The sequence below is a fragment of the Ovis aries genome, chromosome 7, assembly GCF_016772045.2.
Source record: "Ovis aries strain OAR_USU_Benz2616 breed Rambouillet chromosome 7, ARS-UI_Ramb_v3.0, whole genome shotgun sequence".
Lineage (NCBI taxonomy): Eukaryota > Metazoa > Chordata > Mammalia > Artiodactyla > Bovidae > Ovis > Ovis aries.
In genome coordinates, this window is record NC_056060.1 from 7,094,222 (window position 1) to 7,110,082 (window position 15,861).

Below are 15,861 nucleotides of genomic sequence, written 5' to 3' on the forward strand. Positions count from 1 at the left end.
TGTACAAATGTACGTGTAGTCATATTTTAGAAGGGAATTTTGAAAAATCTAGCTCTGTGTGTTATCTGGATATGCATATGAATGACAAACCACCATGTTTATTCAAATGAGATCATTAGTATAGATATCACTTCAAAATGTGTAATCATGAAAAATAAACACAGCTGAACACATGCCAGTAGAACTGTAGTGTCTTTCTAAATAAAAACTCCCCGACACATTCAAATTTCTCTTAAGTCATTTTTTTTAAGCCTCTTTGAATGAGGAGCAAAAATATGTTGAGATTTGCAAAAATAGATTTAAAAAATTTTCCCCTAAAGTTAGTAGCTTCCAAAAGGCTACTAAAAGAAATTCAAGTCAGCAGGAATACTTCAGATGACTAATTGGCCAGTTGACCCAATGTGTTCCCTTAGCTACAGAGAGCTGCCAAGCACTATGGCAGCTCCAATCTAACTCTTTTAAAACCTAAAACCTACTCGGCCATCTTTCTTCCTTTCATGTAAGTTTAGGGTCAGGGAGGAGAGGGAGACAAGCAAATAAAAATCATCCCAGTACCTTTATAGAGCCTTTATAGAAGGCTTTGTACCCCAAGCCAGAGTAGGGAAGAAGGGCATATGGTTTTTTTTAAAAAGCCCTGCAGAGTTGAGTCTGAGAAACTTGGCTGGTATCCTTATGCCCTTTGAGAGACACTGAAGAATACAGGTTTAACAACAGGAGGCCCCGAAGTCAGAACCATGATATGCAGATGAATAGCTTGATTAACTGAACTTCAGGTAAGTTCTCCCACAAATACTCCATCCTCCTTCAGGACTCTTCCCCCTCTATGGACCCCTCTATTAGCAGCTAGTGACTTTAGGAAAAACAATTGCTATCTTCATTCCAATTATAAACGAAAACTTAAAACCTAATCAAATTAAGATGGAATCACTACAGAGTAGTATTAGTATCTGCATCCATGAAGAGGGAAGGCCTCCCTGGTGGCTCAGACAGTAAAGAGTCTGCCTGCAACGTGGGAGACCCAGGTTTGATCCCTGGGTCCGGAAGATTCCCTGGAGGAGGGCATGGCTACCCACTCCAGGATTCTTGCCTGGAGAATCCCATGGACATAGGAGTCTGGTGGGCTACAGTCCATGAGAATCGCAAAGAGTCGGACACAACTGAGTGACTAACACAGACAGTTGAACAGAAAATGTACAGAAGAGCCATTAGCCTTCTAAACCCCTGAAACTTTCCTTTAAAATTAAAACGTTCTTCATTTTAAATTATCACTACTATAATAGAATTGTCAGGTATTATTTTCACAATAAATTAATGTTTTAGTTAATTTGTATATTAAATATTTTCTGTGGATTGGCCTAAAGACCATCTAGACTTTTTTTTCTCCATGGGAAAATAGGTTTTGAGTTCAAAATATCCACCATACAAACAAGTTTGGAGCCCTTTTCCCAGCACAGGCACCTGCATTACTGTACTGACCATTACCTCCTGCGCAGCAGAAGCTGTAGCGATCAGCCCAGTGCCATGGGGGGCGGAAACCGGGAGGTGGGCTGAGGAAGCGGAAGTGGCGCTGGCAGAGGTGACGGAAGCCGCCGAGGGGAAGGCAGCCGCGCAGGAGGCTCCGAGGGCCGCTGCTGGCGGGGACGGTGGCACTGCACCTGCCGAGGGCACCGGAGTGGCTGAAGCATCCAAATGAGCGGAAGGAGGCTCTTTTCCTTGAACACCAGGCCCATAGTCTTCCCTTTTATTGGTCGTGAAATCTGTTCCCAGAAACCACACATTAATTCCATTATCACGTTTCCCAGTTAAGATTACTTTTATCTTCCCAACAAAGAAAATCCGTCCTAGCTAAAAGTTGGTCCCACAGAAATACAGAAATGTGTTATCAGTGGATATGTTAATAGGGTTCAGTGAATACAGTATGTCAGTGTTGACTGGCTAATGTCAGCGTTAACCATTAAAGACTTCAGACCACTTTTAACACATGAGAGTTAATGAGTGATTTGCTTTTATGTGGGAAAAAAAAAAAATTAGGTACTCTCCTGGGACCTTACAACCACTACAATAATACGGTCGCACTGTGCCTAAGGATTTATGTTCTTTTCATTATTTCATACAACTATCCTGATAAATGGCCTGGTATTTAGATCTCTAGAGTAATTTTCTGATAATCACCATATCCTCTTCATTTACCATCTTTCACTCCTATTCTAACAAGACCAATGACTTTTTTTTAACAAACTTATTTTTAGAGACATTGTAGGTTCACAACTGAACTGAATGAAAAGTACAGAGTTCCCATATACTCCCAGTTCCCACATACCCACAAGCTCCCCTACAATGGATATTATGCACCACAGTGATACATCTGTTACAGTCGGTTAACCAACACTGACACGGCACTGTCACTCCCAACTTGTGGTTTAAAAACCAGTGTATTTTTAATTCTTGATTTTTTTCAGCAAACAGTAATAAATCAGTTTGTAACACTAAAATCTTTACTTTTGAAACTGTAGAAGAAATGAATTCTTGCAGGTAGATTATATGTCATGAATTAAGAGCATATTTGTACACAACTGATTTTAGTGACACATATATAGTAACCTTTTCTCAGAACTGAAACTTAATCTTAGATCAAAGAAATATAAAACGTCAACTTCCAGAAGCTAGGATGAAGGGTCCTATTCTATTTTTCCCTCTCAGTATGAGGATTTGGTTAAAATTTCCATTTGAGACTGTGTATGCATGCGTGCTTAGTCACTCAGTCAAGCCCGACTCTTTGTGAGCCCATCAACTGTAGGCTGCCAGGCTCCTCACTGCGGATTCTGCAGGCAAGGATACTGGAGTGGGTAGCTGTTCTCCTCTCCAGGGGATCTTCCTGACTCAGGACATGAACCCAGATCTCCTGCATCACAGGCGGATTCTTTACCATCTAAGCTTCCAGGAAAGTCCATATATACCTGATAGCAAACATCAGGGTGAGGATTTCAATATTTAGTCACTGAGCTGTTTCAGAATACTTGAATAGAGGGCATTATGTAACCCTACGTTTAAATGGTTTTATGTTGTCCTCTTTCCATCTAGAAATTTGGGCTACTATGTAAGTTTTTGTCTTAAGAATATCTTTAGATAAAATTGAGCAATAGTTACTTCATTAACAAAGTTTAATGAGGATTATAATGCCTAGGTCCTCTGAAATAATTTGGAGAGACTAATTCAATATAAAAAGACTGCTTTTGCTTTGAAAACACACACACACACTGAGTTTTAACATGTTTTTCATAGAAAGTGACTCTGATTGTCTACTTTTAGGTGGGTGGCAGACTTATCAGGTATGGAACCAGTATTGTAATTATTCTAACTTTAACTGGACACATTTTTCAGCTGGGAAGTATTTTTCTACTGTTCCTAAAACTACTTTAAAAATTGGCAGGTATCCTTTTAAAGGCCATTTGTATTGTAACATTTTGTTTACCTCACAGAAACTTCTTGGGGAAGGCACTGGCACCCCACTCCAGTACTCTTGCCTAGAAAATCCCATGGACGGAGGAGCCTGGTAGGCTGCGGTCCATGGGTTGCTACGAGTCAGGCACGACTGAGCGACTTCACTTTCACGCGTTGGAGAAGGAAATGGCAACCCACTCCAGTGTTCTTGCCTGGAGAATCCCAGGGACGGGGGAGCCTGGTGGGCTGCTGTCTATGGGGTCACAGAGTCGGACACGACTGAAGCAACTTAGCAGCAGCAGCAGCAGCAGCAGCAGAAACTTCTATCTGAACTATAAGATTTATTAGGACACTGTACAATATGATGCACTGAGGATTATGGCTAGCAAATAATTGGAAGAAATTTTAAAAATTATTAAAAACAATTATCTTCAGGGGACCAGGAATAATTTAGGTTCTCACCGAACTTGTGAAACCCAGTACCTGTTCTTATAAGTAGATAATTAAATTCTTCAATTTAATATATTCAACTTGCTAACAATTAAAACTGAAAGCAGATTCTTCAATCCATGGAGATGGTACATTTCTTTTCAGCATTACTACTCAATTAAAAGACCACTTGTTGGAGAAATCATGTACTCATTTGAATATCAGCAAGATAAAGATTCAGTCTTGAGGGTCTATCTGAGTCTAAGTCTCTAACTTGCCGGGGGGCCACACACCACAACTGCTTTAGAATGAACACAACTTGCCTGAACTCACCACCATCCACAGCACACACATTTGAAATAAAAAATATTTGTTGGGGCTTTGAAAATGAGGGCATAACAAGCACAGACAAGTTGTTCACAGGACTGAAATCATATTAACAATGTTACAAAATAAAATTGTGTCACTGATGAATAATCTCATTTTCAAGCAGGATTTAAAAATACTGCAAAAATGTTCACATATTTATATACATTAAGTTTATGAGGGCTGACTGAAGACTGCAACAATTATATCATTACTATCCTCTTACATGTTAGTGTTTTTTGTCTTTTAAAGTGCTTGCAATTGTATTTCATTGCATTTTCACAAGAACCCACTATAAAGCAGGTAATGAAGATTTATATTATCTTCTTTGTTCATGAAGAAATTTTAGTTTTCTAAAACCCAGTGAGCAAAATAGGCCCCATTGTAAATTGGTGGCAAAGCTGTTCTATGTCATGCAGATAAGAATCATTCAGATCTGAGCCAATACATGGACTTTTCTTGACATAGAATTATTTTAGTTGACTTCTACAGATAGGCCTATATTTATATTTGTTGAAATGAGTTTTAGTTGAGGCCTCTCTTACACTGGAAGACAAGCAATTTTTTAAAAAAATGGGAAACCATGAATAGACAAGAAATATTTAATCAACAAAACAGTCCAAGGCATTTGGCTACTTAGGAAAAAACCAGAAATTTTATACTTAAAGGCATTAAAAATTACCATTATAGTTAAAAGAGCGTTAAAATAATGTTATATATTCAAAGCATTATTATAACACTGAGCCTAAATAGTTAACAGTTTATTGGATCAGATATAAGATACTGTAAGTAACCACGACTGAGAGAATTTTCATGGTAGATTTAAAACTGGATATAACATTATGATATTAAAAATAGTGTTTGGATAAGATACTGGAAAGAAAATTAGTGCTGCAGACCACACCCATCACTGAAATCTCCTCAAATCCTTTTTGCAAGTAGGCAGAGAATCTTAAATAAAACACTAACCTGCATCACCTCTGTTCTGAAATATAGTCATGGCCTCAAGATTTAACGCACACACCCCCCTCATGAAAGCTTTCTTCATGGAGTCTTCAAAGTGCTCTTTTTCATGCTGCATCCTTTGGGTCTCAGCTTTTGCATTTTCCAAAGCTCCAGTTAACTGAAATCAGGATTTTTAAGAAGAAGAAAAAAAAACTGAGCTACAAGGAAGAATATCATTTATTATTTTAAAAAAGAGACTTATACTGTGAAGTTATTTTTGTATGAAATACTAAAATCACTTTAGCATATACTTCTTCCATTGAGTCTCAAATTATTTTAAAAGATGCATTTCACCTCCAGTGTCTCCATCAACACAACATTTTCATTCCTAACTATAAGGTCAAGGTTTAAACAAAGGGAATTTCATACTGGCTTCAATAAGGACTGGTGTATTCTAATTATACAAAAGGCTGTTATTTCTTACCATACACTTTTCTGTTGGATAGTAAAATATCCTGCCAGCAACAGTAACTGATTTCTTTTCTTTTTTTTAAGCTAAGTGTTATCTAGAGAGTTTAAAGTGCAAAGTGGCATTAGATACAACACCTACCCACAGACCAAATCTAAAGGGACTACGTTTTTTTTGCATGTCATTGTCAGTCACAGAATGTTATTTGCATAATAAAACTTTAAGAATTTAGTATTATAATGATGAAAAAAATTTTCCTTTTAATATTTGATTTCAAGAGGCCTACTGCATTCTTCAACATGGTGCTTATTTTCATTTTGTGTCTCAAATGTTTTCACTTGAAAACAATGTTATATTATTGTTATAAGCCTAAATAACTTCAATTTATATACAACTGCTTTATATCAAACTTATAAAAATATCACTTATTTAAAATAACATAAGGATAAACTTTTTTTTTAAATTAACTTATTTAATTGGAGGCTAATTACTTTACAGTTGGAGCAGTAAATGGCAACCCACTCCAGTATTCTTGCCCGGAGAATCCCATGGATGCAGGAGCCTAGCAGGCTACAGTCCGTGAGGTTGCAAAGAGTCGGACACGACTAAGCGACTTCAATTTCTACTTTACAATATTGTGGCGGTTCCTGGCATACACTGACGTAGATCTGCCACGGGTGTAAACATTTTTGTTTTTAGTCTTCATTTTTAGCTAAATAAAGGCCGGAAGAAGCCTAATAAAGTACGCTTTCTTAGAGAGGTAATGATCTGTGGGTGATTTACACTTCCCAGAGAAATGTACATACAAGAGATTTACACAGGTCTGGAGGTCAAAGTTACAACTGGTTAAAAGAATAAATAAGTCTGTAAGTCTGACTTAGCGCTGCTCCTTCCCAGCAGTCTATCTGAACCCACACCACAGTGAATGAAACTGGAGAAACAGGTTCCTTCGCCAGTGAGTGATGGCTACCCAACTTTTAAATTTTTCCTTAAAAAGGAGAAAATAAAGCAAAAAGCGTCTACCAGAGCAACTTTGGCTTCATAGTCATTGGAAATCTGGACACAGACTTCTTCAGCTCTGGCTTGACAAGCTCGTTCCACCACCTCTTTCCACTGCTTCTGCACTACGGCCCGCCAGCCTCGCCAGACTTTCTTCAGTAAAGTTCGCCGAAAATACTGGTCAGCCAGTTTACTTTCATAAACCTGAATGAACGTAATACACAAACTCAAAACACAGTGGACTGGTAAATATACTGGCAGTAGCAATACAAAACGGCCCTGTGGGGTAAGCAGGGTACATGCGTTACCATTCATACCGTGTACTCATGTTCTTCTCATGTGCAGATGGGAGGACAGGCTTAGAGAGGTTAAGCGACATGCCCAGGTCACACAGGCAGAAACTGAAAAGCCAGCCTTGCCTCATTCCAGAGTCTAAGCTCTTATCCATTACATCATGGCTTTATGCAAATCATCAAGGAAGGGGAGAAACAAAAAACCAGATGGAAGAAAATGAGTGACTTGCCCATGCTATCCTGGTTATGAATCTGATGACCTTCGGGCTGAGAACAGGACTGGAAGCTGGATGGCAGAAAGGGTGGTGGTGTGGCTCAAGACAGCCCCTTCTCTCCAGCTTGGAGGCCACCATAAGCAGATGAGTTTACACACTCTGCCATCATATTTTACAGCAAACTTTTGCCATCATATTTTATAGCAGAATGATCCTAGTAGGAACATATGCTATGCTTCTATCAAAGAATTTAAAGACCTGCCTCTTGAGAAATCTGTATGCAGGTCAGGAAGCAACAGTTATAACTGGACATGGAACAACAGACTGGTTCCAAATAGGAAAAGGAGTACGTCAAGGCTGTATATTGTCACCCTGCTTATTTAACTTATACGCAGAGTACATCATGAGAAACACTAGACTGGAAGAAACACAAGCTGGAATCAAGATTGCCAGAGAAATATCAATAACTTCAGATATGCAGATGACACCACCCTTATGGCAGAAAGTGAAGAGGAACTAAAAAGCCTCTTGATGAAAGTGAAAGAGGGGAGTCAAAAAGTTGGCTTAAAGCTCAACATTCAGAAAACGAAGATCATGGCATCTGGTCCCATCACTTCATGGGAAATAGAGGGGGAAACAGTGGAAACAGTGTCAGACTTTATTTTTTGGGCTCCAAAATCACTGCAGATGGTGACTGCAGCCATGAAATTAAAAGACACTTACTCCTTGGAAGAAAAGTTATGACTAACCTAGATAGCATACTGAAAACCAGAGACATTACTTTGCCGACTAAGGTCCATCTAGTCAAGGCTATGGTTTTTCGAGTGGTCATGTATGATGTGAGAGTTGGACTGTGAAGAAGGCTGAGTGCTGAAGAATTGATGCTTTTGAACTGTGGTGTTGGAGAAGACTCTTGAGAGTCCCTTGGACTGCAAGGAGATCCAACCAGTCCATTCTGAAGGAGATCAGCCCTGGGATTTCTTTGGAAGACTTGATGCTAAAGCTGAAACTCCAGTACTTTGGCCACCTCATGCGAAGAGTTGACTCATTGGAAAAGACTCTGATGCTGGGAGGGATTGGGGGCAGGAGGAGAAGGGGACGACAGAGGATGAGATGGCTGGATGGCATCACGGACTCGATGGTTGTGAATCTGAGTGAAGTCCGGGAGTTGGTAATGGACAGGGAGGCCTGGCGTGCTGCGATTAATGGGGTCACAAAGAGTCGGACACGACTGAGCGACTGAACTGAACTGAACTGAAGAAGCATTTCCAATTCCTAATTTTCTTAAAAAATTTTTTTATTCAAAAAGTGATGGCAACTTAAACTCTTTCAACTAACATTTGAATATAATATATTATCATTATGTCACCCAATAAATAACCTTCCAAATATGACTCAATTTTAAATAGCCCTTTTAAATATGGTTAATGTAGATTTAATATACTGGGAAATAAAGGAAAGCACTAAGAAGCACTCTTGAAGGAGAAATCGTACTCCATGACAGTAATAGCCTTTTCCTTAAATATTACTCTCTTAGAACTAAATGCATAAACATTACTCCATGACTCACATGATTATCATAAATAAAAAATATATATACACGTATGTATCTCCATCCCCTACATTCTTGAGTCTTTGTCTTCTTGTGAGATACATATATACTTTCATACTTTTCTACTTCTGATACAATAATCTACTATTCTCAATTTATATTTACACTGATATACTTAATTAAAATTTAATAAATTAATTAAAATTTAACATATTCACTTAATTAAAATAAAACATATTCAAGTTTATATATAAACTAAGAACAATTTTAAAAAATCTTTATGGACATGGATTTTTAAAATTATTATTGAGGCAAATTACACAACAAACATTTATGGAACTTTATAATGTATAAATATAGTACTGCCTCTTTAAAGATGATATATTCAGGCATTTTAGAAGTAGAAACAATATAGGAAGCTTATGATATGACAAAGATGATAAATTCATGTAATTAAATCTGAGGTTGAATTAGTTAAAGGGGTTCCATAACCAGGACATTTGTAATTTAGATACACTCTGTATTTAACCTACCATGAGGCAGAAAATGTATATCAACAAGTCTACAAGATACAAGCAAGTATTTTTCTTCCAAACCACACTAACATCAAGTTTAAAGAGTAACATTAAATTAATTAATTTTGACTTATTAAAAAACAAGTCTTTCTCTGACTTGAACGAGAGTTCTAATACGTGATTCTAAATGCTTCTGAGTTCAGAAGTCTCATAAGTATCAATCAGCTTTTGCTTTTCACACTTACATCCTGCCTCGATTTGACGTGGCTGATTCGCCAGTGGAAGAATGTCCTCATCAGCTCTATCCTTTCCTTTTGCTTGCCTATGGCATGAGACAAGCTAGAAATCACCTGTAAACAGCAATGAGTAAAATGATTTTTTCATGTATCAAAAGATGCTAGAAAGAATACTTATGGATCATTACTGTATTTATCCAGGTAACCTCATTATCCTTAAAGAGACCGAAACACTTCCCCATGTGAATACACTACTTATCAATGAATGAAGGGGAACAAAAGAGGAAAGAAATATTCATTATTGTATACAATATTGTATACAATGAATACAATATTCATTGTATCCTGGTAATAATAAAATTATATGTGTATGAAAATTAATATGATCACTGGCATTTAATTCAAGAAAAACCATCATACATTGGAGAGTTTTGCTACGTATACAAAATATTTTTATTCACTAGACGTGAGGGCCGAGACCAGTTTTAAAATATATTTCTAGTCCCTAAGTACCTTTAATAGGTTGGATCAGAAGTCCCTCAATAACAGTTAAATGATTTTCTGGATTCAACAAACTCATAAAAGTAATAATTAATAGTTACATTTTGATGTACTTTTTCAGTGATAGAATTCCTGTTCTTTAAAAAAAAAAAATCTATGAAGGCTTTTAAATCCTGAGATAATACTCTCCCTTATAAAGAACTGAAAAATGAAATATATATCTAAAATGGGCCCATTAAAAGAGATTTAGTAAATTAGGCATATTTGCTGAGAGATATTTATTCTGGTTCTTTAAATAATTTCCAAAAGTGGAAAAGGGCAGGAATTCTAAGATACTAGTAATATTCTATTAAGCTGTGTAGTGGCACATAGCTGTTCACTTTGTTTTCAAAAACTAGATATGCATGTATACTCTTTTTGTGTGATACACTCTGAAACAAAAAAAATTTAATAAAATATTTTAAAACTGTCAAGGACAGAGTTTTGAGGGTAATATAGAAAATGACTGACATTAGTATCATTGTTTCAAAAAAGCAAGTTATGTAAAATGACTGATTCTACACTGCATCCTATGACACTAAATAACCACAATCTTATCTAGTTTACTAAAACAGTGAGGGCTGCATCTGCAGACAAGTAGCTGAGGTGTCTGCTGTTCTCTGAAAGCCACCATCCTCCTGGGGGAGCTATAGGTTTGCTTTGTTCAAGGTGCTGTTGGGAAGCCCCAGATTAGCACAGACTTGAACCCTACTCTCAAGTTCTTTAAGAGACTAACAGAAAGCAAAACAAACAGTGCTCTTATGCTTATCAACATAATGAAGAAAGGACTTCATGAATGCATAAAGACATATCACAGATAGAACGTGGGATATCCATACCCTCCAAAAGGATGGTTTAAAATGTGGGTAATGCTGGATCCCTGACATTCTCTTCAGGGCAGTGTTCCCACACTCCATACAGCACTCTTCGAGCACACTGAACGTGGTGGCCAAGATAACATGACACGATCCTAGCGCATTTAATATGAAGAATAAATCTTATTTCCATGTATCTACTTTTCTACTAGTTTCTGAAGTGATCTTCCCTTGTATCTTGTACAATCTAAACACTCAGTTCCTGGCATTTATTACCTAACAAGACATTTACTGACTCTCACTTAAAAAGCAGTATGAAAAAGAAGACCTCATCTTTCCTCCCAATGGAGACCTCATAGGTCTTCTGCAGCTCCTTCAAGCTGTTGATCTGGCTGCTCAGTTGTTTTAAATCTGCTGCATGTTTCTCTCTCTCTTTTTTCATTTCCATTCGGTGCCAGTCAATAAAATTCAGTCTCCATTTACTTAGTTCAGATATGATGTTTGTCTGAAAAATAAACATGCTGACAATTAAGTGCTCCTTAATGCTGCTTCATAAAATGACACTGAAGTTAAGAAAAAAAATTTAAAAACTCAAAACAAGCATTCAACATAAGAGCTATTAAAAAAAGAATCCACTAATGAAAACATTTGCATGTTAAGCAAGCCACAGCTCTTCTTAGTTCCCACATCATACTAAGTACATACTTTTTTCTCCCATTTGGTTACTTTTATGAAATCTTGGATGGCATCGCTGACTCAATGGACGTGAGTTTGGGTAAACTTCGGGAGTTGGTGATGGACAGGGAGGCCCTGGTGTGCTGTGGTCCACGGGGTCGCAAAGAGTCGGACACGACTGAGCGACTGAACTGAACTGTCATTAAAATTTTTTAGGTCTCATTCATTAATAAATAGGACAAATAAAGTCAAGGACTTAAATATCCATATTTAGGTGAATGAGAGAAAAAGGAAATGCAGGACCATGGCTGAGGTCAAGCCACTGGACTGGGATGGTATTTAGACAGAGATGAACAGTGGAAACCATCAGAGTTGATGCTTTCTTCCTCCAAATCATTCATCACAATCGGCACCTTACAATGAATTACTAAGACTGATCGCTTTTTACCCTACTGACTGGCATAAGCAAAAAGACCAAATAATCATGTTATCAAAAAACAGTAGCGATAACAGTAGGGTTAACTGACCATATGACAGTCTTTGAATGGTTGGTGGTGTACGACCTCAATGGACTTATACCATGGTTAGAAGCATGAAACCCGTTCCATGGAGAAAACTTATACTAAAAGATTACTTCTAGAATTTAAGGTTTCAAATATTGGAGAAAATATAGATGCCACAAAACTCTGATGATCATAATTTCTCCATGTATGTGAATCCTCAGTTTAGTTTTCTCAAACTATGTTTCAGAAAAAACTGTCATTTTCTCCACTATATTTTAAGCTGCAGAAAGACAGCCATTTCTGGAATACTTTGTTTTACTTAGGGATCACTAACATCACCAAAATAAAAATAAATTCTTATCAATTTATCAGTTATACCCTGTGGTTGCTATAAGTGGCTATAAAATGAATTATATGTTGCTAAGATTGGGTCTTATGCTTCATATAAAACGAGACAATTCCACTAGTCATAGGTATGATGTGGGAAAGGTTCAACAAGTGTCTCTCTCAGTCACACATAGGCTGAGCCATTCAAAATATTGGAGAAGTTCAGGGGAATATGCAGAGCTGTTCCAGCAACTATTTAAAACTGTGCTATTCCAAGTATGGGTTCTGAACCGTCACCTGGGAGCCTGTTAGGCAGTGTTCCATCTTGAACCAGGACTGACTAAGAAGTTGCAGTTTATCAGAATCCCCAGGTGATTCATATGGACAGTAACAACTGAGAAGCACAGACTTACAACACTGGAGTGACCTTTGGCAACTACAGTTTGTTTCGTTTTGAACTTTTTAATTCAAAGAAACGAAGAATGAACAGTGGACTCGAGCAAAACTGCTACATTACATATTAAACAACTGGAATACCTTAAGACCTGAACTCCAGAGATCAAGCACATTTTCCATCTTTTGAAGGTTTTCATCAGAAATAAGAAAATCAGTCACAATTATTTCATGGGAATCCACAGGACTGGAATTAGACCCTGGTGAGGAAGAGTCAACTAAAAGATTTGAGCTGAAAAAATCCATGACCGGGTGAGGCGGCTTCCTTGGGGATGCTGCTGCTGGTGATGACCCTAGAAGAAAAGAAAAGTTGGAGTAATCTAATCTGCGCTCTAATCCAGCAGTTTTAAGAAAAAATGCCACACATTATAATGCATTAAATCTGTCTTAAGTGTACTGAGCATCTTATACAATTATTTTTAAAAGTACTGCTTAACAAATTATCCACAGTAGCATTTAAAAATCCTTGCAGTAAGTAATATGCTGAAATTATTCCCCTCACTACCTGGATAATATTCACCAAAGCACAAAATGTTGTTTATTAACAAAAACAAGCTAAGGAAAAGTCATACCATCTGTCTTTGAATGACCTGAAGTATTAACATCACATCCTTTTCCAACTTCCATCCTTGTTTCTCTCACTGCAGGGCTATTTCCTGATGAAAAGAAAGAGGTTTTTCTTTTAATTAAACCTAATCAGTCTTCTATAAAATACCTAATCACACATACCTAATTGAAGAAGGTAGCTGTGCATAAGTAAGATTTTAGAGCAAGGAAAATACAGTAGGCCAGGGACAGGAACACTAAGACAAAGAATGAGAAGGAAGGAAAAACTGTGAGACTTGGAAAAGTCTTACTGCATCATTAATAAGTTTAATTCACCCAACAAATATGGATGAAAAAGAATTCAGTTTACTAGTGGCATTCAGTTCCTACTGATATAGTATAAGTGTCATGTCCTACAACACTGGACATTTCTAGGGTCTGCTGCTTTTCACTAGCTCTACTAAAACTTCAGTGACACTGGTTCCCTCCAAATAGGGACTTCTTTACTTCTACCTCAGAAACCTTTAGTCAATACATGGCAAAAAGGAAACTGGACAAGAACCTCACAAAGATGGCTTTGTCAGAGGCTTAGATACTTTGCCAGCTTCAACACAACCTTCTTTACACCAAGCAATGGCAACATCAAGAGTAAAGAGAATGGGGTGATAAATTTACAAAGTTCACTCTAAGTCTATGTATGAATAAGAATGTCTAAATTCACTGAATTTATGCATTTCAATCTCAAATACTTTTTGGAAAGGGCAGAGCATAAACAAATATTATCATTATTATTGCTCAGTCGCTCAGTCCTGTCCAGCTCTTTGCAACCTCATGGACTGCAGCACACCAGGCTTCCCGGTCCTTCACCATCTCCCAGAGCTTGCTCAAACTCATGTTCATTGAGTTAGTGATGCCATCCAACCATCTCATCCTCTGTCATCCCCTTTCCTCCTGCCTTCAATCTTTGTCAGCATCAGGAGCTTTTCTAATGAGTTGGCTCTTCACATCAGGTGGCCAAAGTACTGGAGCTTCAGTTTCAGCATCAGTCCTTCTAATGAATATTCAGGATTGATTTCTTTTAGGATTGACTGGTTTGGTCTCCTTGAAGTCCAAGGGACTCTCAAGAGTTTTCTCCAGCACCACAGTTTTAAAAGCATCAATTCTTTGGCGTTCAGCTTTCTTTATAGTCCAACTCTTACATCCATCACGACCACTGGAAAAACCATAGCTTTGACTATACTGTACATGCTAGAAAAGACCAGCATTCTTAGCTCCCAAAGACTGCCTGCATGTGTCCATGTGGACTCAGTCATGTCCAGCTCTTTGCAACCCCATGGACTGCAGCCTGCAAGGGTCCTCTGTCCATGGGATTTCTCAAGCAAGAATATGGCAGTGGGTTGTCATTCCCTCCTCCAGGGGATTTCCTGACCCAGGGATTGAACTCATGTCTCCTGCATGGGCAGGCAAATTCTTTTGCCACTGAGCCACCTGGAAAGCCCCCAGTGATTGCTGTAGGAGAGTATTTGGGTTTGGGTTTGCTTAGTAGAAAATGCATGCAATTAAAACATGGTCAAGATCACTCATACAGAATGAATAAATCCATGGGTCATATCTCTTGAAGATCAACAAAATTTGGGCAGAAACTGTTCAGTGCTAGTATGTTTCAGTGTTAGAAGAAATACACACGTTTTGAGGTTCTGGTCCTGTTCGCTGATCCAGTGCTGCAAGCTGAGAAGCAATGAAACTCCACGTCTACGGAGGGAGAGGAGCGACAGACAGCAGGGCTGTGGCCCCCGAGGCACCCGAGAGCCTGCGGCTGAGCTGGTTGCGCTGCGTGCTCGGAGGAGGGTCTTTGGGGTTTACCTGCTGCAATTAACTGCCCATTATCGGGGCCGATTCAGGAGGGTCGTCTGTGCCCCTTGAAAGAACACTCATTTTGAGCGAGCTGTTTGGGATCTTGTATTGAATAAGGAACAGATAGTAAAAGGAGCTTCATCCTCCTTTCTCCACCTTTCACCCACTCATCTATCAATACAAATCCTGGTTTGTATTAGATCTCAGTTCTGTTAGTAACACAGTTCCCAGGTGGGTTTGGCTTTGTGGTGACAATCCAGACAGTCCTCCAGGACCAGATAAATACTGCTGACAAAGTCCGAGCATGTGGTCATGAACTTAAGGGGTTCTGAGGGCTATCTATGGACTATCTCTAATGTGGGGGCTTGGGCATTTCATTTCCAGTGTTTCTCGGCATAAAACCACTGTATTGAAAGAGATGCAACACATTACACGAAGAGGCCTATAATTGCTACAGTGTTTGCTTTAATTTTATGATTTTTCATAAAATAGTCAAACGAAGTTCCAACAAAAATTCAAGTGCCATATAAGAGCCAAAAAAAATATATTAAAATGTAAACTCTCCCCCAGATGACAGACATACACTGTTGATTGAGAAGAAGCACTAGAGAAGTACTTTCACTATTATAAATCAACAGAATTAAAAAGCTCATAACATCTTAAGTTAAGGGACATCTCAAAAAGTATA

General features: G+C 38.1%; 1 protein-coding gene across 6 annotated transcripts in view; it reads right to left on the minus strand.

Moving 5' to 3' along the window:
* The window catches only part of POC5 (POC5 centriolar protein), a 30,357-nt gene that overhangs the window by 5,460 nt on the left and 9,036 nt on the right, over nucleotides 1-15,861 (minus strand). For 4 of the 6 annotated variants that reach the window (XM_042251989.1, XM_012180664.4, XM_012180662.4 and 1 more), the window contains 7 exons: nucleotides 13,346-13,429; nucleotides 12,858-13,066; nucleotides 11,144-11,320; nucleotides 9,470-9,574; nucleotides 6,674-6,853; nucleotides 5,206-5,359; nucleotides 1,477-1,757 (listed from right to left, as the gene is read on the minus strand). In XM_042251989.1, coding sequence (XP_042107923.1) covers nucleotides 1,477-1,757; nucleotides 5,206-5,359; nucleotides 6,674-6,853; nucleotides 9,470-9,574; nucleotides 11,144-11,320; nucleotides 12,858-13,066; nucleotides 13,346-13,429 — 1,190 coding nt within the window. Of the gene's footprint in view, nucleotides 1-1,476; nucleotides 1,758-5,205; nucleotides 5,360-6,673; nucleotides 6,854-9,469; nucleotides 9,575-11,143; nucleotides 11,321-12,857; nucleotides 13,067-13,345; nucleotides 13,430-15,005 lie in introns of all 6 variants that reach the window. The other 2 variants (XM_027971470.2, XM_012180665.4) reach the window with 2 other exon arrangements.